This window comes from Myotis brandtii, unplaced genomic scaffold, assembly GCF_000412655.1.
Source record: "Myotis brandtii unplaced genomic scaffold, ASM41265v1 scaffold573, whole genome shotgun sequence".
Lineage (NCBI taxonomy): Eukaryota > Metazoa > Chordata > Mammalia > Chiroptera > Vespertilionidae > Myotis > Myotis brandtii.
In genome coordinates this window covers 3041883-3069368 of record NW_005370145.1, presented here as the reverse complement: position 1 = coordinate 3069368, position 27486 = coordinate 3041883, and the positions used below count along the sequence as shown (strand labels likewise).

The 27486-nt window shown below is 50.7% G+C and overlaps 1 protein-coding gene across 1 annotated transcript; it reads left to right on the top strand.

Annotated features, from left to right (window-relative positions):
* The first annotated feature begins 2149 nt into the window (after window positions 1-2149).
* LOC102260053 (myosin-3) lies at window positions 2150-22439 on the top strand. The gene is made up of 38 exons (XM_014549859.1): window positions 2150-2376; window positions 2769-2912; window positions 3346-3502; window positions 4216-4243; window positions 4607-4715; window positions 5316-5408; window positions 6386-6449; window positions 6531-6629; window positions 7470-7573; window positions 7656-7794; window positions 8236-8354; window positions 8436-8585; window positions 9316-9486; window positions 9581-9887; window positions 10004-10074; window positions 10688-10974; window positions 11607-11730; window positions 11818-11954; window positions 12045-12300; window positions 12487-12729; window positions 12815-12991; window positions 13114-13259; window positions 13366-13456; window positions 13859-14248; window positions 14342-14468; window positions 15524-15642; window positions 15803-15999; window positions 16601-16784; window positions 17421-17586; window positions 18155-18279; window positions 19221-19529; window positions 19626-19829; window positions 19916-20041; window positions 20925-21095; window positions 21175-21279; window positions 21427-21522; window positions 21629-21766; window positions 22321-22439. The coding sequence occupies exons 1-38, from the start codon at window positions 2173-2175 to the stop codon at window positions 22345-22347; spliced, it is 5904 nt and encodes a 1967-aa protein (XP_014405345.1). The 5' UTR covers window positions 2150-2172; the 3' UTR covers window positions 22348-22439.
* Window positions 22440-27486: the final 5047 nt, after the last annotated feature.

Genomic DNA, 27486 nt, shown 5'->3' with positions numbered 1-27486 from the left:
GGCATTCTAGATAATCAATAAGTGATTGTTGAATGACTAATGAGCAAAAGTGGCAGGGATGCAAGGATCATCTTGCTCATGGCAAGGCAATTAGCAGCAATAACCTACAACTCATTACTTAAAATTGTATGTACTTTTCACAAAGATTTATGAATCAACGAAATGTCACCGTTACCAATTTTCTCATTAACATAGCAGAATGTGATACTCTATGCCTCTATTATTAGCATTCTGCAAATGAGGAAGGGGAAATGCAATAAGGGACCAGAACTGCCACTTTATATGTTGCAGCTGAGCCGTCCCTGGAGGTTTCTTTCATGCTAGACTGGCTCAGAAAGAGGCCGGGAACGATCATAGCCAGTAAAAAGAAAGCAATTTCCAGTACTAAAGAATTACATTACGCAGGCCCATAAAAGTTATCTTTGCAATAATTTTCTTGGTTTCCTACTTCGTCAAAATTCAAACCTTAAGAAATGGATCAAGGAGTGTTCTGTATCATTTTGAAACCTACTTTCAATACCATTTTAAACACAAACACATATAAGTGAAGGTGCCCAATTTGGTGTGTGACTTTAAAAAAAAAAAGTATGCCACCTTATTAGGTCCTATGATTTTCAGTGCATTTATACCACACCATTCATCCAATGGAAATAAAATGGAACTTGCAACTCTGTGACAGGGATGGGCTCACAGTCTACTTTCCGTCCATTCGGGAGGAGGGGGGTACTTTTATGCTCCACCAATGAGTTCTACCTACTGCGTCGCTCTCTATTGTTTGCCTGGATCTCCAAAATGCTAACACAACAAGCTGGGAAGTAAAATAGCGAATGAACTGTTTTGTGTCATTTCATGATGAGACATGCCTTGCAGTGGGTAAGGATTGGCAATGTGGGGAGTGAGGACCTGAGGTGGGCAGGTGGATCAGGAACCATTTACTGCTCGCCACAGTGGGAAGGAAATGAGAAATCAGTGTTCCCAAGAGCAAGTTGAGAAGAAATCAGCTACTAGATGTCACATGAGAGTAGGCAAGACATAGAGGAAGACAGTCTAGTAAGGAAGTCGGTGGTTAAGAAGCAAGAAGACATTGGGGATCAAGGATCCACAAAGATTGATAAGTAAAAGGACAAGTAAGCCATGTCAAGACTGACATCACTAATTAGAATGTCAGTTGGTTAGAGCTCAGCCTTTACTTCCTGCCATTCTCTACAAGTTTAGGAATTATAGGGGATGGGTGCTAATAAAACTCAGTGTTCACTTAGCACTGTACTCTCCCCCAGCTTGGGCAGGATTCAAGATGGCAGACAGCCTTCATTGGGAAAGGGGACTTGGGTGGCTTTATTCCTCCTCTTCTTGCTCACTTCTGTGTTTGCTGTCTCTTCTATTCTCTTCGATATTGCTGTGGGAAAGGGGGAACGAGGGAAGAGAATAGGCTCATTTTGACCTAAGCTGGATGGTTTCATGCCCTTTATCTGGCAGCCTATGAAAAGGTAGACCTGGAAGATGATTTCATTGGTGACTTCTGTGGGCTCCTGGAGAGTTCTGTTCTTCTGATGACCCAACAAGATAGATATTCTAAGTCAGGGGTCCTGAAACTTTTTAAACAGGGGGCCAGTTCACTGTTCCTCAGACCGTTGGAGGGCCGGACTATAGTTTAAAAAAAAACTATGAACAAATTCCTATGCACACTGCACATATCTTATTTTGAAGTAAAAAAACAAAACGGGAACAAATACAATATTTGTATTTGCATGTGGCCCGCGGGCCGTAGTTTGAGGACCCCTGAACTGGAGGAAGCCCCGTCGCTTTCCTTGAGGGAGGAGGTGGCCACCTTCGTTCAAAATGGTTCAGAAGTTCCTCAGCTATTTGCGACTGAGCAGGATCTCTTTGAAGAACGGCCTTTGTTTTTTATGGTGTTTATTCTAAAGCTTCCCTGGGCAACACCTGGGTTTTAAAGGGAGTGAGGTCCCGAGAGGCTGGGCTCATCTCTAGGTCCCTCAGCCAGCCGAGCCTCCGATGACGAGGAGACGGGGTTACATGTGCTCTGCTGATTTTCCCAGCACTTACGTCTGTGGGTGGGGCTCCTGGGACCGAGCACAGCCTGTCCGGAGCCATCGTAGAGCAGCGACACTGGGAGGCAGCGGCTCACGGGTGGCTTGCCTTGCAGCTGGCGCCATGAGCAGCGACACTGAAATGGAAGTGTTCGGCATGGCCGCTCCCTTCCTCCGCAAGTCGGAAAAGGAGAGGATCGAGGCGCAGAACCAGCCCTTTGACGCCAAAACCTACTGCTTTGTGGTCGACTCGAAGGAAGAGTACGCCAAGGGGAAAATTAAGAGTACCCAGGATGGGAAGGTCACGGTGGAAACCGAAGACAACCGGGTAAGCCCTGTCCAGGCCCGCATGGCCTACTGGCTCTCCACCTGCTCCTCCAGGTCTGGTCCATGCATCGCCCCGGCCCAGGTGGCCCTGGTGCCAGCGTGCCTCTCACAGCCTCACTGCGAGCTTCCCTGGAGAAAGCACAGCACATGCCGGTGCAGGTGGGAGACCTGACGCGGCTGATGAGAGCAGTTAGTGCCCACGTGGCAGAACCAAGTCTCCCGCTGGCAGCACCGTCGCCACCTGCCCCCAACCCTGTCTCCCTCACTGCCAGTGGGCGTTTTCCCTGGTGCTCGCTCCGGACCGCGGCTCACCAGCCTCTTGGCGGGAGACATGTCCACAGGGGGCACCCGCGCAGAGGACCCCTGGTGAGCACCGTGCCTCTCCCCTTTCAGACCCTGGTGGTCAAGCCGGAGGACGTGTACGCCATGAACCCACCCAAGTTCGACCGGATCGAGGACATGGCCATGCTGACGCACCTGAACGAGCCGGCCGTGCTGTACAACCTCAAGGACCGCTACACCTCCTGGATGATCTATGTCCGTGCCCGGGGCGCCCTGGGGCTGCGGGCAGGTGGGGTAGGGGGAGAGGCCTGTGCAGTGATGGGATCTGGAGAGATTCCTGTTTGACTAAGCTGTTGAACAAAAGACAGGAAATGGAACCAAGAAGAGGAAAGGGCGAAGAGAAGCTAGAAGATGAGAAAGCGAGGATGAATGGGACAGGAAGGAGAGGGGCTGGAGGAAGGAGGGTGGAGCTGGAGGTTCCAGCGGGGGAGCAGGAACCACAGGCTTTGGGTCTCAGCTGTCACTCACCAGCTGTGGGTGGCCCAGCCACGCCCCTGCTTGAGTCTCAGGGGCCTCACCTGTAAATAGAAATTACATGTTTCCTCCTCTACTAATTGATTGTGAAAAAATAACAAAGGCAAGGTTTTATATACATACACATGCATATATGCTTTTAACCCTCCCACAGACCTACTCGGGCCTCTTCTGTGTCACCGTCAACCCCTACAAGTGGCTGCCGGTGTATAACCCGGAGGTGGTGGATGGCTACCGAGGCAAAAAGCGCCAGGAGGCCCCGCCCCACATCTTCTCCATCTCTGACAACGCCTATCAGTTCATGCTGACTGGTAGGTTTCTGGGAGGAAGCCTGGAGTGGTGAGCAGGCTCTGGACAGGGTTCCCGAGGATCACCACGTGGTCCTGAGCCTGCCCTATTCGGCCTGTGACCTCCGCACAAAGGAGAGGGGGGTAAAGATGCTTAAAGAGCAGAAAGGGGCCAGTTCTCCGAGCCCCTTGCAAGCCCTGGTGAGAAGTGTGCATTTAATGCAAGTACTGGTTAAACCCTATGAAACTAAGATTTCTATGGGCCAAAACATTATTGACAATCTCATACGGTTCAACCCAATACAATCAGAAGCCACTGCCCGGTGACAAGCCACTGGCTGATTTTAAGCAGAGGCTTAACCCCTCTGAGCCTCATTCTCCAGCTCCCACATTGGACTAAACCAGTGGTTGGCAAACTGCGGCTCGCAAGCCACATGCAGCTCTTTGGCCCCTTGAGTGTGGCTCTTCCACAAAATACTGACTTCTGCGCATGGGCCACAAAGTTTCAATCGCACTGTACGTGCACACCCGCACGTGGTATTTTGTGGAAGAGCCACACTCAAGGAGCCAAAGAGCCGCATGTGGCTCTCGAGCCGCAGTTTGCCAACCACTGGACTAAACTAACTGCGAGAGGGCAGAGGAATTGTGCATTGAACCGTGACTGCTTGAGAGGTGGGGTAAAGGGGGAAGCTCTTTTTATATTGCCATCAGCTCCGTTTTATTTTTGCTTTTGGCAGATCGTGAAAACCAGTCCATCCTGATCACGTAAGTGTCCGGGCGCAGGGCAGTGTCAAAGCCGTGGCTGCTGTCCCCGGTGCAGGAGGCAGCGGCTCCACGTGCTCTGTTCTGTCCACTGGAAAGTATTTAGAACAAAGTCCAAGCGAAAGATCGACTTGGGGTGGGCGGGAAGATACATGGGAGGCCTCAGAGCACTGGATTGCCCACCCCTGGGTCAGCTCAGCCGTGGTGGGCTTCCCTGGGCCTCTGCCTCTCTGTGTGGTACATGTGTGTCTGACGTGGCTCACAGTATGTCCAGGCCTCCGTGTGGCATCTTGGAGAGACCGTCTACGCTAACAGAACTGGTTTGTTTCTCTCTCTCTCTCTCTCTCCCTCTCTCTCCCCCAACAGCGGAGAATCCGGGGCAGGGAAGACTGTGAACACCAAGAGGGTCATCCAGTACTTTGCAACAATTGCAGCGACTGGGGACCTTGCCAAGAAGAAGGACTCCAAAATGAAGGTGAGGAGATGAGGGAGGCTTGCTGTGTCTCTACGGCTGCTACCCGTTGTCTTAATTCCTGGTGAGGGCACGGGAGGCAATACCCCTTCCCCAGGAAAGGCGAGCAGGCCAGGAGTTAACCCTGAAGGACAGCAGCAACTTAGGTGGCCCGTGCAGGGCTGATGGCACAGGACCAGACCCTGTCACTGTTCTGGAAAGGGAGGCTCTGAGGAAGGTCCGCTGGGAGCATCGCAGGGAGCTCCTTCTTTTATGGCAGAACCAATCCCCCCTCTCGAGAGAACTGCAGCGGGTACTCCCTTTCTAAGTGAAAATATTACAACGGTTAGAAGTGAATCAGACAACCTAACTGACTGGAGAGTCAAGGAATGCAGTATTAAAAGAACTTCAAGTCAAGTCCCTCACTATAGCTAAATAGAGCAACGTGGCAAAGGTGTGCCAAGTGAGACGTGCTGTTGATTTGCTTCGGCCTCAGATTGGCAAGGGGGAGGGAGGGACTGGCTGTGCCCTGACTGCCAGGCGCACAGACAGGCAGGAGCGACTAGGGGGGAAGCATTGCTTACCGCCGTTCCGTGGCTCCTACCTCCCTTGCCCCGTGCCCAGGGGACTCTGGAAGACCAGATCATCAGTGCCAACCCGCTGCTGGAGGCTTTCGGGAACGCCAAGACCGTGAGGAACGACAACTCCTCCCGCTTTGTGAGTCCGAGTCCGCATACGCTGCGGTTTTCTCTGTGGCTTATGAGACAAGCAAGGTCCCCGTCCTCACAGAGGTTACAGTCAGAGGGAAGAGACAGTGAAAGAACAAAACAAATCAGCAAGATGATTTCCGATAATGATACATCTGTATAAAGTTCAACAAGCAGGGCCTGTGATAGGGTAATGGGGCAGGGTCTCCTTCAGACGGTGTCCAGGGGAGGCCGCCAAGACCGTGAGGAACGACAACTCCTCCCGCTTTGTGAGTCCGAGTCCGCATACGCTGCGGTTTTCTCTGTGGCTTATGAGACAAGCAAGGTCCCCGTCCTCGCAGAGGTTACAGTCAGAGGGAAGAGACAGTGAAAAAACAAAACAAATCAGCAAGATGATTTCTGATAATGATACATTCGTATAAAGTTCAACAAGCAGGGCCTGTGATAGGGTAATGGGGCAGGGTCTCCTTCAGACGGTGTCGGCAGGGGAGGCCTCCAGGTGAGGGGGGGGGACGTGAACCCTGAGCTCTGCAGGGTGCGGAGGAACAAAGGACAACACAAGACGCTGACATAGGAGGGGGCCTGCTGGTAGGGGAGCAGCTGCAGAGAGCTGGGCAGGGGGCGCCCATGAGGTGAGGGGAGAGGCAGAGAGACCTGTAGACCGGGTACCTGTAGACCTTGAGGAGGAGTTTGGATTTCACACAGGAAGCTCCGGAAGGATTCTACAGGCAGGGAAGTGACATGGTTTGATTTGCATCTCGAAAAAGACCAGTCTCTTACCTTGTTGGCTGCACGTGTGGGGTGGTTTGGAGGGAGCGTGGAATAAAGGAATGGGGAGGAAGGCACATCATCTGGAAAGAGGAGGAGGGAGGAAGAGGAGGACATAAGTAATTTCCAGCCACAGGGAATAAGGCTCCTATTACCTGGCCCAGGAGGCTGCTGGGACGCTTGGAGCCATGGTAAACGCTGGGCTCCCTGTCCCCACAGGGCAAGTTCATCCGAATCCATTTCGGCACCACGGGGAAGCTGGCCTCTGCAGATATTGAAACTTGTAAGTAGATGCTCGGGACCGGATGTCTCAGGGAGGGGGGGGGTGGGCAGCTTGGAAAACAGTGCTGTGTGGTGTTCACAGATCTGCTGGAGAAATCAAGAGTGACTTTCCAGCTGAAGGCTGAGAGAAGCTACCACATCTTCTACCAGATTCTTTCTAACAAGAAGCCGGAGCTCATAGGTGAGCAAGTCCCCAGCAGGGCTGGTCTTTCAGGCACTTCGGCTCTGACATCACTGGTCCAGGTAGAGCCGCACCTATATACATAGAGGACTCCACAGACAGCAAAGTTTGTTTTCAAAATGAGATGTAGGTATATTGACAGTGACGTGCCCATTTGAAAAAAATAAAACAAAACAAAACAAATCCGATGGGCAGCAACAGATGAAACCACTACTGAACTCAGCGCTGGTTTATAAAAGCCTTTTGAGCAGCTAAACATTTAATTGACATGTAGCGCCCCCTTGTGTTCGAGCACAGAAACCCATCTTTCACCAAATGCTGTGAGGCCAGTGCAAAAATCAATGAGCAATCCAGCCTGTGGAGCGTCCCTGCCCTTTGTTCTGCACCTAAAGGGGCTTGTGCACACGCTCTTCCACACCCTTTGGCTGTGTTTGCTCAGCCTTCTGGTTCCAAGCCTGGGAACAGGCCGCAGCTTTTCAACCTGTGCTCCCCTCCTCCAGACTCTGCCAGCTTCCCTTTTACCTGCTCTGAACCTTCTTCACGAAGCGCCATTTGCATGCAGAGCAAGACTTTAAATACTGCACTCTGCCTGGGTTCTTCCTCTACACTGCATGGGCCGGCTGCACTGTCTTCCCCGCACACTTTACATCCAGGCAGAGCCTGAGCACCGAGAGGCTGTTTAGAGATCTCTAACTCTAACTCTAACTCTAACTCTAATTCTAACTCTAAATCCAATTTGGGCTCCAGCAGTAAGAGTTTCAAACCTGAACATAAGAGCTCAAACCCTCTGGTGGATGTTCTCTTCGAATCTATGCGACCTCCTCTAACTACTCATTTCAGAGCTGCTGCTGATTACGACCAACCCTTACGACTACCCGTTCATCAGCCAGGGCGAGATCCTGGTGGCCAGCATTGACGATGCGGAGGAGCTGCTGGCCACGGATGTAAGTAGAACAGAGAGAGGTACAGGGTGCTCGTCCTGGCCCCTGGGGTCAGCCGGCTGACGTGCCGTTCTTTCCATGCCAGAGTGCCATTGACATCCTGGGCTTCACTGCAGAGGAGAAGTCCGGGCTCTACAAGCTCACGGGCGCCGTGATGCACTATGGGAACATGAAGTTCAAGCAGAAGCAGCGGGAGGAGCAGGCAGAGCCTGACGGCACCGAAGGTACAAAGTCACCGAGACAGGGTGTGAGCCAAGCATGTTAAACTCCAGCTGGCGGGCTACATGCCGCGAGTTTGACATGCTTGGTGTAAGCCAAGGTCGGTGGGTGTTTGACTGAGGCTGTTTGAACCTCTTCAGAAGGGCTCAGATGCCTGTAGGCACTGGTAGCACCCATGTTTGCCGAACGGCTAGAATGGCCCGGTTTCAGCTGCAATGAGCAGTGATCGGAGCTTTCTGGAACCCCTCTGCCTTTCAGACAATCTGCCATGTTCTCGGGGGGACTTAGCTTCCAGTGGCCGCATGTACGCCGTTTAGAGATACGAAAAGTAAAACCCCCTGAGACAAACGGAGCCACCTCTGCAGCATCTAGCTGACTTTCAAAGCGTCTCTTCTTCGTTGCCAACTTCAGGGCTTCCCTTTGAACCGTCTTTCTTCTCTTGGCAGTGGCTGACAAGACAGCCTACCTGATGGGCCTGAACTCCTCAGACCTCCTGAAAGCCCTGTGCTTCCCCCGGGTGAAAGTCGGGAATGAGTACGTGACCAAAGGTCAAACTGTGGACCAGGTAGGCGGCCCTTCGGGGCAGGGAAGGGATGTGGGTCCACGACGGCCGCTGCCGGCGGGCTCATCCTGGTCTTGCCCACAGGTCCACCATGCTGTGAATGCCCTTTCCAAGTCAGTTTACGAAAAGCTGTTTCTGTGGATGGTCACTCGCATCAACCAGCAACTGGACACAAAGCTGCCAAGACAGCACTTCATTGGGGTTTTGGACATCGCTGGCTTCGAGATCTTCGAGGTTTGTGTTGCTCGTGTTCATGCTTTCATGTGGCCCGTGTGAGGGAATTGGTTCTCATGATTCCGTGGGGGCGATGTTGAGGTGGCCGCCATGTCACAGCATCACATCTTGTAGGAAAACTAGATGGAGGGTGAATCAAGTAGAAGAGAATGTGAGGAGGGTTTGTATGAGTTTAAGAGGGGGTTGTATTACTTTAAGAGAGGGAAATATTTGTGTCAAGTACAATTTTAAAGGCTTAGCCCAATGAATAAAAAAATATCTCAAATGTAATTACTGACTTAGGGAGAGCCAAGCAAATAATTTGATAATAAGCCAATCATGCAATATTTTGCATAAATATCCTCCTAGCATAGAGCCATTCATCAGAGTGTATATTGGTGTCTACCAGATAGAAGACATGCAGGTAAATAAAAGATGAGCTTGCAGTCTGCAGAGGAAGGTGAGAAGTATATAAGGCGCACTGGGGAGTAACTACAAAATAAGACTCTGTGGTGGGTGCACAGGCGAGGACCCGGCCCTGGGAGCTCAGGAGAGGGAGACACACCTGCTAGACGGAGGTGCAGAGGAGACTCCAAAGAGGAGACATGGCCTGAGCTCGGCCCTGGAGACTGTGACCATATCTGAAAGCGAAATGAGCTGGCTGGAGCCGAGCAACGAGGGGGGAGGTGGATGGGTCTTTGCCTTAGAAAGAAGTCTAACTTTTCACATGACCATTGCATTTTGGTGTTAGTACAACAGCCTGGAGCAGCTGTGCATCAACTTCACCAACGAGAAACTGCAACAGTTTTTCAACCACCACATGTTCGTGCTGGAGCAGGAGGAGTACAAGAAGGAAGGCATCGAGTGGACGTTCATCGACTTTGGGATGGACCTGGCTGCCTGCATCGAGCTCATCGAGAAGGTATCCTGTCTGTCCACTCAGTGGCCTCTCCTCGCACCCTCTGCCGTTCACCACCTCAGCTCTTGTTTACCACATGCATTTCGCCCTAATCTAGCCCATGGGCATCTTCTCCATCCTGGAGGAGGAGTGCATGTTCCCCAAGGCCACAGACACCTCCTTCAAGAACAAGCTGCATGACCAGCACCTGGGCAAGTCCAGCAATTTCCAGAAGCCCAAGGTCATCAAAGGCAAGGCCGAGGCCCACTTCTCGCTGGTGCACTACGCGGGCACCGTGGACTACAGCGTCTCGGGCTGGCTGGAGAAGAACAAGGACCCCCTGAACGAGACCGTGGTCGGGCTGTACCAGAAGTCCTCCAACAGGCTCCTGGCTCACCTCTATGCCACCTTTGCTACCACGGACGGTAACCGACTCCCCAGAGTGCCCTGTAGTCATGCCTCCTCCTTCCAATTCAGCCCACAGGACCCCCAAATCCCTAGTGGCCTGCTAACAAGCGTGCGCCAACGTCATTTCTTCCAGTTGACAGCGGAAAGAAGAAAGTTGCCAAGAAGAAGGGCTCTTCCTTCCAAACTGTCTCTGCCCTTTTCAGGGTAAGGAAAACACGTGTTGATTTGCTTGTAGCTGGTGTGAGTCATTGCAACATGAGCAATGGAGAGATTCTAAACTCGTTTATTCGAGAACAGCAGTGTGGTCTTAATCTGGTCACTGTCACTTGGTGAGGTGCTGGTGTGATGATGTTTAAGGGAGGTCTGACAGAGGTAGGACTGGAACTTAGGGATCATTTGGTTCTGTAACTAGCTGGGCTGGCTGGCCTGGGAGTGGATCCTCCGCACAAACTTTCTCACTTGCCCGAGGGACACGGGCAGGAGCACCTCATTCACCCAGGGGGCTGCATACATCTCTTGCATTGATTTCAGAGGGCATTTTCTACTTCGTTAGTCTCTGGCCCGCTGTGAAACAAAAGACTATTAAGATATAAGGTTGTGGGTTTTGTGTGTGTGTGTGTGTGTGTGTGTGTGTGTGTGTGTGTGTGTTTTGCCCACTCCTCTAGCCATAGGACTATTAAAAGAAAGAGTTAAATAGCTCCATCATTCTTCAGAATCCATGATAAGTGTAAAATATGAATCTTACTTTTCATTACAATATTTCTCTGTGTTTGTAAAAGCCTACAGTAAGCTGTTGAATTTAATCTTTTTCTTTCAGGAAAACCTGAACAAGCTAATGTCCAATTTAAGAACTACGCACCCTCACTTTGTGCGCTGTATAATTCCCAACGAAACCAAAACCCCAGGTGAGACAGCAGCCGCTCTCTGGGCGGTGGCCGGTCTCCGGAAATGCTGTGCGGAGCTGACGTCCTTGCTTCTTTCCTCAGGGGCCATGGAGCACAGCCTGGTCCTGCACCAGCTGCGCTGTAACGGGGTCCTGGAGGGCATCCGCATCTGCCGGAAGGGCTTCCCCAACCGCATTCTCTACGGGGATTTTAAACAAAGGTGTGTCATAAATATTCTACACGATTCTTGATAAGATGTGCACATACTGAAATTTGAGAGAGAGAAATACTGATGAAAAAAAAAAACACACTTCAACAGAACAGTTAGGGACCTTCCGTGTAATATGAATAACCTTCCACGTGGCCACAGTGTACATCCTTCCTCCACGTTTTCTCAGGAGCTTATCTGATGAGCACATGGCAGAAAGCACCTGGACTGGGGATCGGGAGGCCTAGCCTCTAGGCCAGTGATGGCGAACCTATGACACGCGTGTCAGAGGTGACACTCGAACTCATTTTTTTGGTTGATTTTTCTTTGTTAAATGGCATTTAAATATATAAAATAAATATCAAAAATATAAGTCTTTGTTTTACTATGGTTGCAAATGTCAAAAAATGTCTATATGTGACACGGCACCAGAGTTAAGTTAGGGTTTTTCAAAATGCTGACACGCCGAGCTCCAAAGGTTCGCCATCACTGCTCTAGGCCGTGACCCAGCATGTGATTACGGCGGCTTTCTTTCTCTTTCTGGACCTTGGCTTTCTTCACAGGAAGAGAGACTGAACTGGACAGTCTCCAAGGTTAATGATTTTGCTAATAGTCTCTGATTGCTTCTGTGTCTACAATGGCAGATACCGAGTGCTGAATGCCAGTGCAATCCCAGAGGGACAGTTCATCGACAGCAAGAAAGCTTGTGAAAAGCTGTTGGCCTCCATCGATATTGACCACACTCAGTACAAATTCGGACACACCAAGGTGAGCCTCAGTTCTGACAGCTGCTGGCCTTGAGCCCCTTGTCGACTTCCGCAGACACGGACTCACGCCGTCCCTCTCCCCTCTAAGGTGTTCTTCAAAGCTGGCTTGCTGGGAACCCTGGAAGAAATGCGTGATGACCGCCTGGCCAAACTGATCACTCGGACACAGGCTGTGTGCAGAGGGTTTCTCATGCGTGTGGAATTCCAGAAGATGGTGCAGAGAAGGTGAGTGGGGTCTGTATTCAAACATGAGGTCTTCTGAGGATGTTTTGGGGGTGGGTGTCTCTCTGAGAAATAACCATATTTTGTTTTTAGGGAGTCCATCTTCTGCATCCAGTACAACATCCGCGCCTTCATGAACGTCAAGCACTGGCCCTGGATGAAGCTCTTCTTCAAGATCAAGCCCCTCCTCAAGAGTGCGGAGACCGAGAAGGAGATGGCCACCATGAAGGAAGAGTTCCAGAAGACCAAGGATGAACTGGCCAAGTCGGAGGCCAAGAGGAAGGAGCTGGAGGAGAAGCTGGTGACTCTCGTACAAGAGAAGAATGACCTGCTGCTCCAAGTACAGGCTGTATGTGTTTAGAAATCTTTTTGTTTTTCACTTTTCTTCTAGAATCGATTATTTAAGAAAACTAGAATTTTGGTGGAAGTTTTGCTTTTCAGTTCAGATGCTTCATAAAGAACTTCATATATAACAAAATACTGGAATGTCACACGCCTTATCTCATTAAAGCAAATCATGATTCTTTTCTTAAAGGAAAGTGAAAACTTGTTGGATGCCGAGGAAAGGTGTGATCAACTGATCAAAGCCAAATTCCAGCTGGAGGCTAAAATCAAGGAGGTGACCGAGAGAGCTGAGGATGAGGAAGAGATCAATGCTGAGCTGACGGCCAAGAAGAGGAAACTGGAGGACGAATGTTCAGAACTGAAGAAAGACATCGATGACCTTGAGCTGACACTGGCCAAGGTTGAAAAGGAAAAGCATGCCACAGAGAACAAGGTACTCTGTGGGTCTTTCCCGTATGATGTTGTCATTGCAAACCAAGCTGTATCTCTTCTTACAGTTGCTTGTGGCTTCTTCTTAGGTTAAAAACCTGACTGAGGAGCTTGCTGGGTTGGATGAAACCATCGCAAAGTTAACCAGGGAGAAGAAGGCCCTCCAGGAGGCCCACCAGCAGACCCTGGATGACCTCCAAGCTGAAGAAGACAAAGTCAATTCTTTGAGTAAAACCAAGAGCAAACTGGAACAGCAAGTCGATGATGTAAGTAAACACTGCTAGTTGGCAGTCCTAGAACTTCAGGGTTGAAAGGGCTGCCCTCCCCCCGCCCCAACCCTCTGGCGTAAAAGCATTTGTTCTCAAAAAGGAAATGATGCCTTTTGCAGCTGGAAAGCTCCCTAGAGCAAGAAAAGAAGCTCCGGGTAGACCTGGAACGGAACAAAAGGAAGCTGGAGGGAGACTTGAAGCTTGCCCACGAGTCCATATTAGATCTGGAGAATGACAAGCAACAGCTGGATGAAAGGCTCAAGAAGTATGCGCTCAAACCACTGGTTTCAATTTTGCAACTTACCGAGTGATTTACATTCTGCAAGTTAACTGGTTTTTTGTCTTCACACATTCTCCATTTCCCTTCACAGGAAGGATTTTGAATATAGTCAACTGCAGAGCAAAGTGGAAGATGAGCAGACCCTGGGCCTCCAGTTTCAGAAGAAAATCAAAGAGCTCCAGGTAGGAGGTGTTGGGGATTTCTCTTTTCCATGCGGTCACTCACAGTGCACTGGGTGTTCTGTGCTACAAGCCATTTTGAGCAAGTGGTCATGCCATGGGCCTGCCTGCCTCAGCAGTTTCCTTTCTGCTAGGCTGCCAGAGCATGTGAATAATGTTTTATATAATCTTAAGTAAAATCCATAATTGAAGTATTTGAGTCAACAGTTCATTGGATGGACAATATCCTGGGTTGATCACTGCGGGGTAAGGACCATGTTGGTGCAGGAAGAGGTCATATTAAAGAAAATCAGCAATCTTCCTAGCTCTCTGGGAGCGGTTCCAGAATTGGTCTGTTAATGGGGATGGAAACTAGCCTGCTCTTGGCATGCCGAGTGAGTGGCTCGGGGGCTGACTGGCTCACAGGCTCGCATCGAGGAGCTGGAAGAAGAGATTGAGGCGGAGAGGGCGACCCGTGCAAAGGCAGAGAAACAGCGCAGCGACTACGCCCGGGAACTGGAGGAGCTGAGTGAGCGGCTGGAGGAGGCGGGAGGCGTCACCTCCACCCAGATCGAGCTGAACAAGAAGCGGGAGGCCGAGTTCCTGAAACTGCGCAGGGACCTGGAGGAGGCCACCCTGCAGCACGAAGCCACGGCGGCTGCTCTGAGGAAGAAGCACGGGGACAGTGTGGCCGAGCTTGCCGAGCAGATAGACAACCTGCAGAGGGTCAAGCAGAAGCTGGAGAAGGAGAAGAGCGAGTTCAAATTGGAGATCGACGACCTCGCCAGCAACGTGGAGAGTGTGTCGAAATCCAAGGTACCTGGGCACAATGCTTTGGATGCAAGAGACCTCTTGGGTCATTCAAATCTCAAGACTGACTTACTTTTCTCCTCTTTCTCAATCCTTTAGGCAAATCTGGAAAAAATATGCCGAACTCTGGAGGATCAGCTAAGTGAGGCCAGGGGCAAGAACGAGGAGGCTCAGAGGAGCATGAGTGAGCTGACGGCACAGAAGTCTCGTCTTCAGACAGAGGCTGGTGAGTGATGGAAGATGGGGAGGGGCGCCACCTCAGGGAGCTCTAACAGGGGCAACTGGGCAAAACAAAAGAGTCGACTTTGTTTGGGGGAGAATTTCTACAAAAGTACTTTTTCAGGAAAGAAACTATTGAAATAACCCAGAAAAAGAGCTGCTCAAAATATTCTGAAGGAGGAGAACAGAGTGCGAGTTCAGTAAAAACAAGAGAGAGAAGTAGGCCAGAAAGAGAAGGGACTCAAACTGTCATGTGGTTGAAACTTTCAGAAGGAATAGAACCTGGGCTGAAAGAGGCTGAGAGGCAGAACTCGGGTTAGAACCGAGCCCCAGGGCTTTCCTACTTCTTGCTGCACGTGTTTTCAGATTGTCTGCGATCAAGACAATAAGGAAAGGAACATGGCCACTTTGCACGGGCTCTTGGTGTGCACTAAATATCAGGGGACATTATTGGGGGCTTTCCCTGGGAATGTGGCTTCCCCAGCCCTGGTCCTGTGGCCCATCATCACAGGTGGACCAATCCCTCACCAGCAGCCACAACAAGGCAGTGAAGACAGGAAGCTTAGTTGCCATTCCAAAATAACCTTCGGGTTCTAGAGTCCTAAAGCCTCTCACCCCCTCCTTTCTTCTCTTACCTCCATATACATGCAAACCTGAACTTAGCATATTCATCCAGGAGACTACCTTCAAACCGTTAGAGATAGCGAGTCCTTGGAAAAGCACTATTTCCCTTAATGACAAATCAACAAACAGCTGGAAACACCAGCCACTGGGAGGTCTGGAGGGAGTGTTTCCATGTTCCTGGTCATGTCTAAATTTACACTTGTCCCCATGAGTTATGTTGACAGAGCCACTTCACATTTCTAGTCATTCACAACAATACTTATCAGGTCGGGCTTTCATTTTCCTTCTCACGGACTCACCCCTTCACCCCCAAGAAAGGACCACACCTTATCATTTACTCTCTCCCCAGATCTTCTTACAGTGCCTTACACACTATAGGAACTTGCTAAGTGAATGAATTAATGGGTGCACTCATGAAACCTTTCTTTCTGGACACAGGGGAGCTGAGTCGCCAACTGGAAGAAAAGGAAAGTATAGTATCCCAACTCTCTAGGAGCAAGCAAGCTTTCACCCAGCAAACAGAGGAGCTCAAGAGGCAGCTGGAGGAAGAGAACAAGGTACTATCTGAGCGAGCGCTTCTCTGAGCTAGTTTTCAAGTACCACCGGGCAACTTTGTTCAGTAGGTGCTGAGAGGAGGAACAGACTTGGATTGTGACATGCAAGCGGCGTTAAAATATCAATCCCCCAGGGGCTCCTCTCTTTCTTAACCATTTTTAGGCCAAGAACGCCCTGGCCCACGCCCTGCAGTCCTCCCGCCACGACTGTGACCTGCTGCGGGAACAGTATGAGGAGGAGCAGGAAGCCAAGGCCGAGCTGCAGAGGGCGCTGTCCAAGGCCAACAGCGAGGTTGCCCAGTGGAGGACCAAATACGAGACGGACGCCATCCAGCGCACAGAGGAGCTGGAGGAGACCAAGTGCGCAACTCTATTTACCTTTAGAACTTGAACCCTTAAATGAGCAGTTCTCAACCTGTGGGTCGCGACCCCTTTGGGGGTCCAACGACCCTTTCACAGGGGTCGCCTAAGACCATCGGAAAACACATATATAATTACATATTGTTTTTGTGATTAATCACTATGCTTTAAGTATGTTCAATTTGTAACAATGAAATTGGGGGTCACCACAACATGAGGAACTGTATTAAAGGGTTCACGGCATTAGGAAGGTTGAGAACCACTGCGTTAAATGATCATGTGATAGAGGGCACTGACTTTAGAACTGCTAGGGAATGAACTTGTTTTGTGACTAGATGTCCCCCCATCTCACGCCTTTGCGTGCGGTGCTGTGCCATTGGAGGACCGCCTTTGCGCGTTTCCTAAGACAGGCCACTTGGATCATGGCTAGAGGCAGGGCAGGCTGTGGGTCACTGATTTCTAGCAGCCAGGAGGCTCTCCTGAGCTTAGGAGAGCAAATGCACGTTTGAATCACAAGGTTAGTGATTCCAACATGATGAATAGTGATGTCCAAGAGGCTGGAAACTGAAACAGCATCTGCTTCTCTTTCCCATCCTCCAAGGAAAAAGCTCGCTCAGCGCCTTCAAGATTCCGAGGAACAGGTTGAGGCAGTGAATGCGAAGTGCGCTTCCTTGGAGAAGACCAAGCAGAGGCTGCAAGGGGAGGTCGAGGATCTGATGGTGGACGTGGAAAGAGCCAACTCCATGGCCGCAGCTCTGGACAAGAAGCAGAGGAACTTTGACAAGGTGCGGGGTCAGCCCTGGGCGGGGTCAGCCCTGTGCTGCCGAACACTGTGATGCGGGGAATGCCTGTGGTTTGTGAGGAGGAGATGGGGTCCCCTCCTGCCCTGCAGCACAGGGCCCTGTGAGGTTGGGCCAGTCCCCGAACTTCACTGAGCTCTGGTTTCCTCCTCTGTAAAATGAAATGGGAGTGGGATGGGGCTGGAGTTCCTTTCAAACATTGGCAGTGGAGACAAACCCGTTTCTACAAACATTCCTCTCCCCCCCCACCCGTGCCAGGAACAGAACCTGGGCACTAGGAGAAGCTTTCTGGGAGCCCCCCTGGTGAGCTGGCAGAAAGGTTGAGTTGAACCAAAGTTTTCATGAAATCTTTAAAAGTGCAGGCCCATTTCCATGTTAGGAAAAGGGTAATTATGCTCAGCTAATTCCTTCTCAGAGGATCCATTTGCTTTTAGGAGACAATCGTTACTGATCAGTTATGGATCTTGAATAAATCCACAGAACAGAATCTTAGCTAGTCCACCAATGAAGAGCAAGGAGCTGGGCAAGAGACACCCCAACTCTGAGCTTTCCCTCAGGGCGGCATGTAGTTAGAAGCTGGGGGCGGAGCTAGTCAGCGGGCCACCTCCTTGCCTGTCCCAGGTGCTGGCTGAATGGAAAACGAAGTCCCAGGAGAGCCAGGCGGAGCTGGAGGCGGCCCTGAAGGAATCCCGCACCCTGAGCACCGAACTCTTCAAACTGAAAAACGCCTACGAAGAAGCCTTAGATCAACTTGAAACTGTGAAACGAGAAAACAAGAACTTGGAGCGTAAGCAGTTTAACCTCCTGAAACCTCCCTCTCCCAGCTGCCCAGTGTGTGCGGGAGAGGGTGAGCCGGCTCCCATTTCTGTGCCGAACCTCCTGAAACCTCCCTCTCCCAGCTGCCCAGTGTGCGGGAGAGGGTGACGCCGGCTCCCATTTGGGCCCCAGGCTCAAAGAGCGTTCATGGGAGGGGCTATTTTGGGGTCTTTTCCCTAGACCAGTGGTTCTCAACCTTCCTAATGCCGCGACCCTGTAATACAGTTCCTCATGTTGTGGTGATGCCCAATTTCATTGTTACAAATTGAACATAATTAAAGCATAGTGATTAATCACAAAAACAATATGTAATTATATATGTGTTTTCCGATGGTCTTAGGCGATCCCTGTGAAAGGGTCGTTGGACCCCCAAAGGGGTAGCAACCCACAGGTTGAGAACGGCTCCTCTAGAGCATCTTATCTGTAGAAAACAGCGTCCTTAGAATTGTAATAAACTAGTGAAAAGGATTTAGTTGATGCCACCTGCCCGGGAACCCGTGCAGAGGGGTTCAAATGCATCACAACTCACTTCTTTGCAGAGGAGATAGCGGACCTCACAGAACAAATTGCTGAGAATGGCAAAACCATCCATGAACTGGAGAAATCGAGAAAGCAGATCGAGCTGGAGAAGGCAGACATCCAGCTGGCTCTGGAGGAAGCGGAGGTGAGCGGACGCTGGGGTGGCGCAGGCGCCATAAGGCCATGGTGGGTGCCACCCCGGCAGGCTAGCTGGTCCCACCGTCTTCATTGTTGCCTCTGTAGAACCCACAGTCTGAAATCTGCACCCTTCCTATCAAAAAGCATAACTGCGAGGTTGAATGAGATAATACTGTGAATTGTTTTAAATGTATTGGGAAAATCATTACACTTAAAATAGGTCTAAAAATGAGATTTTACAAAATCTTAGATGAGTTTAAAATATGCACAAGGTTTCCCGGCTGTGGTGGCGTAGTGGATTGAGCATTGTCCCATGGACCAAGGGGTCCCGGGTTCGAGTTCAGGTCAGGATACATGCCTGGGTTGTAGGCTCGATCCCCAGTGGGGGGCGTGCAGGAGGCAGCCAATCAATTAGTCTCTCTCATCATTGGTGTTTCTGTCTCTCTTTTCCTTTCCCTTCCTCTCTGAAATCAATAAAAATATATTTTAAAAAATATGCACAAGGTGTTTTACACTCCTAAGAAATATGATCATTGCCCTAGCCGGTTTGGCTCAATGGATAGAGCATCACCCTGTGGACTGAAAGGCCCCAGGTTCGATTCAGGTCAAGGGCATATGCTGGGTTGTGGGCTTGATCCCAGTAGGGGGCGTGCAGGAGGCAGCCAATCAATGATTCTCTATCTTCATTGATGTTTCTCTCCCTTCCTCTCTGAAATCAATAAAAATATATTAAAAAAGAAATATGATCATTTAATGTTATCATTTCCTGATGATATAACCTAAACAAATAGTAAGGAAACATTTCATTTCTGCACTGAAGATAAATTAGGGATTTTGAATTGCAGAGTTAGGGTTACGAACATTCCAGTGAAGCTTTATCACCCAGAAGGGCAGTGTGGCAGGCGTGGCACCGTCCCCGGCACTATTCCCGTGTTTTGTTCTTTAAAGGCTGCCCTTGAGCACGAAGAGGCCAAGATCCTCCGAGTCCAGCTGGAATTGACCCAGGTGAAATCGGAAATCGACAGAAAGATCGCCGAGAAGGATGAAGAGATTGAGCAGCTGAAGAGAAACTCCCAGAGAACGGTGGAGACGATGCAGAGCGCGCTGGACGCCGAAGTGCGCAGCAGGAACGAGGCCATCCGGATCAAGAAGAAGATGGAGGGGGACCTGAACGAAATTGAGATCCAGCTGAGCCACGCCAACCGCCAGGCTGCCGAGACCCTCAAGCACCTCCGGGGTGTCCAGGGACAGCTGAAGGTTCGAGAGCGCTCCGGGTGGGAAACCTCTCCTGCCTCAAACACTCAGAGTTCCTAACGCTGACCTTCCACGAGACCTTCCCTTTTCTCTGGCCAGGACACCCAGCTACACCTGGATGACGCCCTCCGGGGCCAGGAGGACCTGAAGGAGCAGCTGGCGATCGTGGAGCGCAGAGCCAACCTGCTGCAGGCCGAGGTGGAGGAGCTGCGGGCATCACTGGAGCAGACGGAGAGGGCCCGGAAGCTGGCCGAACAAGAGCTCCTGGACTCCAACGAGAGAGTGCAGCTGCTGCACGCCCAGGTGCGTGCAGGGAGGCGGGGAGGCAGGGGGCGACTCAGCAACCCTCCCCCTCAGACGCCTGGGTAACCCCGCTCCTCTCACCCCAGAACACCAGCCTCATCCACACCAAGAAGAAGCTGGAGACAGACCTCATGCAGCTCCAGAGCGAGGTTGAAGATGCCAGCAGGGACGCAAGGAATGCGGAAGAGAAAGCAAAGAAGGCCATCACAGATGTGAGCTTCCCCCAGAGCCTGTGTGGCAGCCCTGACCGTGTCATCAAAGCCCCTGCCCTCTCCCAACCCCGAGACAGTTCCCCTGAGACAGGTGGGGCTCCCCCAGGGCACACGTGGGGTGCATTCTGCTCTGAAACCACTGCCCACCTCCCTCAAACTCAGCTGTCCTCTCCTGCACATTTAAAAGGTGGATATGAGAAATACGGAGCACAGAAAAAACAAAAAGACCGGAAAGGATTACATTCTGTCTCTTATGCCCAAGGGGGCCATGCTCTTCTCTCCCTCCACATATGACTTATTCCACATATAAAAGTGAGACCGACAGCTGTCAATATCCACCACATTTCACCTCACATGAAGCCCTGTGGCTTCCAGTAGCACTGCTTTCTGGGCTCAGATGTCTTCTCACCGAGGCCACAGCGCCCACAGCGCCCACAGCGCCACCTGCTGCCTGAGGAAGACATTACCTTGCAACTATTTTGCTCTCCTGCGGGTTCTGGCACATCCTGATTCCCTAGAGGCCTTCCCTTAAGCTCCCTACCCCCATACCTGTGATGTCAGGTAGCAAAGCAACCTTCGCTACGTTTCAGATCCCTTTGAGAAAATATATTGGTGATCACGAGATAACAAAAGAATTTCCTTGGGTGGGCAAAGTTCCCAGGAGGCCAGTGTAAGAAACGAAGAAAGCATTTCCAGCCAGTCCCCGAGGTTCCTCTCTGTGCCTGGTGTAGCCCATTTCATATTCCCTATGAAGGGCGGGCTCATCACCTTACCCACTGCCCTTTCTGTTAGCGTGGCTCTGGTCCTCTGGCCACCTGGGTTCGGGCAGCTCCTCAGCACCTGACCCCTGCCTGCATCATAGTGGCTGTGATTGGCTTTGTAGGCGGCCATGATGGCCGAGGAGCTGAAGAAGGAGCAGGACACCAGCGCCCACCTGGAGCGGATGAAGAAGAACCTGGAGCAGACGGTGAAAGACCTGCAGCACCGTCTGGATGAGGCTGAGCAGCTGGCCCTGAAGGGCGGGAAGAAGCAGATCCAGAAGCTGGAGACGCGGGTACTCGCCGCGCAAACAGCTTCCCAGCTCCTCCCGTTGGGGCTCCAGCCCCAGACTAACCCCCCAACCGTGTCCCCAGATCCGAGAGCTGGAGCTGGAGCTTGAAGGGGAGCAGAAGAAGAACACCGAGTCCGTGAAGGGCCTGCGGAAATATGAGCGGCGGGTCAAGGAGCTAACTTACCAGGTGAGTGGGAAGGACACCGGGGCCTTTCTGCTCCGTAAAGTGCAAACGACACCTCGGTTCTGTCTTGGAGATACAGGAGGACACGCTTCAGCCCCAGGAGCCTGGCCGGACCTCACGCCGCTCTCCATCCCCATGTTCCGTTTCTAGAGTGAAGAGGACAGGAAGAATGTGCTGCGACTGCAGGATCTGGTGGACAAGCTTCAAGTGAAAGTCAAGACCTACAAGAGGCAGGCGGAGGAGGCTGTAAGTCAGCCGCGTGCGGGGCTCAGAACAGCAGCCGGTGTGTTTCTCGCAGGGAGCGCTCAGGGGGGTGCACGCTGACCTTACCTGCCGGGCGCTTTGGTTTCAGGATGAACAAGCCAACGCGCATCTCACCAAATTCCGAAAAGCTCAGCATGAGCTCGAGGAGGCTGAAGAGCGGGCCGATATTGCAGAATCCCAAGTCAATAAGCTTCGCGCTAAGACCCGAGACTTCACCCCCGGCAGGGTAGGTGGCTCCCGCTGGAGTGAGATGGAGGGCAGCAGATGCGTGTGGGACCCACAGCCCCTGGCGACCTGGGAAGGACCCGCTGTGATGTAGACATTTTTGAACTGGAAGGGGCCTTAGAGAGCCCTCAGCGTTAGAGCTGGTGGACCCTGGGTTCAGGAAGGGAAGGGGTTTGCCTAAGGTCGCAGAGCTGAGAACAGCCCCGCTAGAACCCTGGTCTGAGTCGCACTGAAAGACACACTATTCTGGAAAGGAAGGAAAGGTTCCCACTGAGACCTTTCAGTGCCCTCTGCTGGCACCATCCTCAGTCATGTTCCATGTCGATACCTGTAGGAGGAAGCCCAGTGTGTGGGGCTAGTTCTCTCAGGGCCAGTTTCTTATCTCTGGGTGAGTTCCTCCATGTGTGCCATTGTGCATTCTCCTGAGATCCAACAAATACCCGACGTCCCACTGAAATATACAAGCAAGCCACTGCCTGACGCTCGCCAGCAGAGGGCGCAGGAGGCAACGTGTGGGCCACATGCCCTAACTCAGGCTGCCCGCTGTCTTTGCAGATGGTGGTCCATGAGAGTGAGGAGTGAGCGACCCTCTTCTGGAACAGGGCAGAAGATATGCAAAATGTATATTTTCATGGTACCTGGCCATTTTACTTAATTTCCATGGAACTGCTTTTCACCTGCAATAAACTTTGCTTTGTTTTCAGTCGGGGGCTCTTTCATTGTTTTCTCTTAGTGGTGGGGAAGTGGTTCATTGTTTGGTGATTTTAGTGCTTAATGTTGAAATCTCAGTAAGCAGATGGCTTGATCAACTGGTGCGTGTTTGTGGAGACAGGCAGAGATTGCTCTTGTTCAAATTTGAGATTAGCTCAGAAAGAAAAAGTGCTCCTAGGGTAACCCCAGCTTTGGCAGTGGGAGGAGGAGAGGAGGACGAGTTTGTCAAGAGGCATCTCTCAATATGGCATGTGGGAAACCCAAGTTGAATAGGTTAAAGGCAAGGGATTCCCCTCCCCCAATTCTATCAGGGAACCTCTGGGAAGTCTGCTGGGCAGACTTCACACAAGCACTGTGCTGACTCTTAGAAATGCACAAATGAAGACCATACACGGGGAACCTGCCACTAGGTCCTTGGCTGGGTCTACACTAGTTCAAAGCCGCACAACAGAAAATCTTAGCCCTTACCCAGGGTAAACCTGTCTTTTTCTTAAAAGACAAAATAAGTAGGAAGTCAGAATAACTCTCTGTCTGACCTGCTACTTGAAACAGCGTCTTCTAACTTGGAATCATTTGTTTATTGTCATAATTAAACTTATCAGAAATAGTTGTAAAGTTCCCTTCTTTATCTGGTTCTAGAAGATTGGAGATGACCAGTCTGACTCCAGGAGAATGAAAGGCCCAGGGGGTCTCCTCGGCACCCAGCACCGAGTTCAGCACCTGCTGGATTTGTCATTTATAGAGAGGAGGCCATAATGAGGTCAGACTTGCCTATCAGTGACTTCAGATAATTGTGTCTCAAAGACCACTTTGTGCTGACTTGCTTTCAATACTCCAGGGCAACGATGTGACTAAAGCTGGGATGTCCTCTTGGGGGTGCTGTCCCTGAAAGGGAATCGCAGCAGTGAGAGCGAGTCTGGGCCAGGCCTGAGGCCATGCCATGGGCTGGAGTCCTCAGAGCCTCCCAGGACTTCCTGGCGCTGCCCTCTGTGGAAAGGGCAGGATAGAGAAAGCAAGTGGGGTTTCTCCTTACAGAGCTTTCCAATTGGTAAAGGAGGAATGGAAGAACTAGGATATCGTCATTTTTATGTGACTCACAAATCCCAAGTGAATGATGACTACTAGTATCACCAAAATACAGACAACCAGACATTATATGCCTCATGATAGGAGTGCATGCCATGGCCTGGGGAGAATTCTTGCCCTACAATCTAACTTGTGTCTGACCCAAGTTAGATGTCATCACCAACTTACAGGAAATGCAGGGGATCCAAGACACAACCAATAAACTCAGGATGTGGGGAACTCAACGACAAACCATCTAGTTTTTTCAATAAATAAATTGCAAGGAAAAGATATAAAAGAAATAGAAGGAGGAACTATCGATTATAGTTTAAAATAGATTTAATGGACCTATCCATCAATTGCAGTGCATGAATCTTGTTAGGACACCTACACACACACGGACACACACACACACACACACACACACGTACCCCAATTGGTGGAATTTGGAAATTGACTGAATATTTCATGATGATATGGCATTATCACTTATTTCCAATATGTAATGTGATATTATGATTATGTTTTCTAAGATAGTCCTTATCTTTTAAAAATATGTACTAAACAGATAAGAAAGGAAGTGAGAGAGAGAAAGGAGGGAAGAGGGTGGGCCATCTTTGAAGTGAACTTGTGTTATAGAATTTCTGACATAGAGAATTGAGAAGAGAGGGCCCTGGTGCATTTTACACAAAAGTTGGCCACAAACTTGAAAACCTCTGAGGCGTAAGACCTGACACGCCACTCATGGGCTAAGCATCAAAGACGAGGAGTTGGGGTCTGAAAGCTACCCATGACCATCTCTGTGAGTCTGATTTTGGGAAGGATATAAATGGAAAAATTCATTTTCTAAGCGTTAGTATTATGACCACCTCCGCCAGAGTTCATTTATTCCATAAAGCAAAGGATGCCGGGACTGTAGAAAACACAGCCCTGTTTCAGCGGAGAGAAAAGTGAAAGCACGAATCTCATTCCAAAGAAGGACCCGCTGGGCCACCCCGCAGTAGAGGGAGCCTTGTCCGGGATGGAGAGGATGAGCTCAGCCACTATTTACTGAACTCTTAGCCAGGCTCTCGGCATGTCCTGCCTCACGTCACTGGTGTAACAGCTCCGTGATGACACCATGGGTCTATCACTCTGCTTTCCAGCCGAGAAGAAACCAGAGCACAGTGTAACTTGCTCAAAGCCAAAGTGGCAGAGCTGGGACTCCCTCTAGACCCCACAACTCCTTCACACTACAAGGCGCTGCCCACCGCGCAGCTGTGGGACACGTGAGAAATGCCTTGAGGAGTGAGCCAGGGGCCAAGGTGTGTTACTGTGTATGTTCCCCCATGTCCCGCGTGGGTCAGGGTTCAGGATCTGGAAGAGGAGCCACACACAAATGAAAGAGACGAGACAAGAGATAATTTGGAAATATTAGGGGGCCAGGCGGGCAAGCCCAACTCAAGGAGAAAGACTTCTACTGGTGCCCAGGCCTCGTCAGCCTTTTATTCAATTTTGGGTACACATCTAGCTCTTAGTCAGGCAGGTAATTGCGGTTAGCAGACAGACTATCTTAAAGGTCAGTAAATATTAGAAGGATTTACTCTGAGACTATTTGATCAGGAAATAACTTGAGTCCCCATTGTCAGGACGAGACAATTGGTGCATAACTCTGTCCCTTGCCATGGGTTCAAGGTTCACCAGCATTCCGGGATCCTTGTTTGCACTTCTCTGCTAGTGAAAACAATAGGCAGTCTCCTGCCTGTTACCACTTGGCTGATAAGGCACAAAGCACAGGGTTTTTGTCTTTTTTCTTTTGACTATTTGTGCTACCTTCCTCCAGGCATTCCACTCTAACCCTTCTCTTGCCCACGGCTCAGCCTGCCTGTCTTCTGAGAGTGTCCCTCAGGCCATTGGATCACTCACAGGAGCCTGGTGATCTTCACTCATTGGTGCTTCTACTGGTTCTTTTGCGCAGGAGCCCATGAATAGGAGGCCCCAAAGGGCGAAAGGTCCCCCTTCTCCCAGCTAACTTCTTTGGGTGGAAGTTAAGTAAAGGGCCATTTTAAATTACTTTTTCTAGAAGGACTCACATTTCCCCTTTATTATTATTATTATTATTATTTATTTTGTTTACAGAGAGGAAGGGAGAGGGATAGAGAGTTAGAAACATTGATGAGAGAGAAACATCAATCAGCTGCCTCCTGCACACTCCCTATTGAGTATGTGCCCGCAACCAAGGTACGTGCCCTTGACCAGAACCGAACCTGGGACCCTTGAGTCCGCAGGCCGATGCTCTATCCATTGAGCCAAACCAGTTATGGCTTATTATTATTATTATTATTTTATTTTCCCCACTGTAATCCTTATATTATCCAGAAATCTCTGACTTTCTGAATTCTGTACTGTGACCCAAATCTCTTAGCTATAGATTTCCATTTTTATTATTTTAATAATTTATTAATTACACAAGAAATACATGCTCAAGCACAGGATTAACAGCCACCTGTCAACTATAGAAGGGTGGCCAGCTAGGAGGGTAGGCTCCTTCCTTATTGGGAACAGATGGATCTTGACTGACAATTGGCAGGTGGCCCCTTCTTAAGGACATTGAGGGACGCAGGTCTATAAGAGGAACATGCCCTTAGAGGGGCACAGGCCACCACCAGCTGGGGAGGGGGGCAGCCCCGCCTTTCTCCACGCCTGGGTCACAGTGACAGCTGAGAGCTTTAATAGAGCGAAGGGCCTTGGAATGTGGGCCGAGGAAGCCACCCAGAACACGGAGTCTATTTCCACCCGGCCAGTAATCCCACCGCTAAAAACAGCGAGGCTGAGAGGCCCTGCGGCTGCTTGCTGGAGCCCCGCCGGCGATCCGGTTACCCCCGCGATGCTGAGACATTCCGGAGGCGCTCAGGGCCCGGCAGCAGCCCCCGGGAGCGGGGCCCAGATGGCGCTGGGTATTTTTAGCTAAGATGTTTCAGCCCTTCCATGGCAGTGAGCAAGGAGCCCCGGCGCCTGGGCATGGGGGGCCTTCTCCATGTTCTCCCTCCTTCAGGAGCCTCGCAGAGATGTGGGGAGCAGGTAATAGGCACCCCAGGCCACCTTGGTCAAGTACCCTGACACCAGCTTGCTGAAAGAAGGGGCAGCTTTGGTAAAGAACATGGACTGCTGTCACCAGCACAAGGCAACCCAGTGACCCAGCAATACAACTAAATGAGACCGAATGTGAAGCTCAAGGACAGTGAAGGAAATGTAAATCATAATGATGAAAAACAGAGTCGTGGGAAACTGAGGAATGGGATGGGTGACATGCTTTTATAGCCCGAGACCAAAAGAAAGCCGATCCCTCTAGCAATGAGCACAGTGGTGTGTACACAGCAGGTGCTCAATGAGTGCTTGAACTGGATTCCTAGGAGAAAAAGTGAAGTGGTGGGGGAATCAGGTGCCCTGGAGTAAAACACATGCTTTCTATGCTGATTTTCTGCTCCGCACAGCCTATAGAATAAAAGGCTAATATGAAAGTCGACCAGTGGAACGACTAGTTGCTATGATGTGCACTGACCACCAGGGGGCAGACACTCAACGTAGGAGCTGCCCCCTGTTGGTCAGTGCGCTCCCACAGCCAGCCTCCTATGGCTGGCCAACCTTCCATGGTCCTTCCCCCCTGACCAGCCAGCCCAGATTGCCCCGATCAGGACTGGGTGAGACGGCCCTCATCAGCCCTGATTGCTGGCCAGGCCAAGGAACCCCACCCATGCACAAATTCATGCACCGGGTCTCTAGTCAGTGATAAAAACCATAATAAGCCAGAAGCCGTTCTTCACAAATCTGTGAGCAATCCCAGCCATGAACTTGATTTTCTTGGCTTTCTGAAGCAACGGGTGTGGGCACAGCTGTTCACAATCCCCGGGCTGATAAGCCTGAGGAGGGCATCAGGTATCAGAGGAGGCCCGAGGGGGCAAGGTG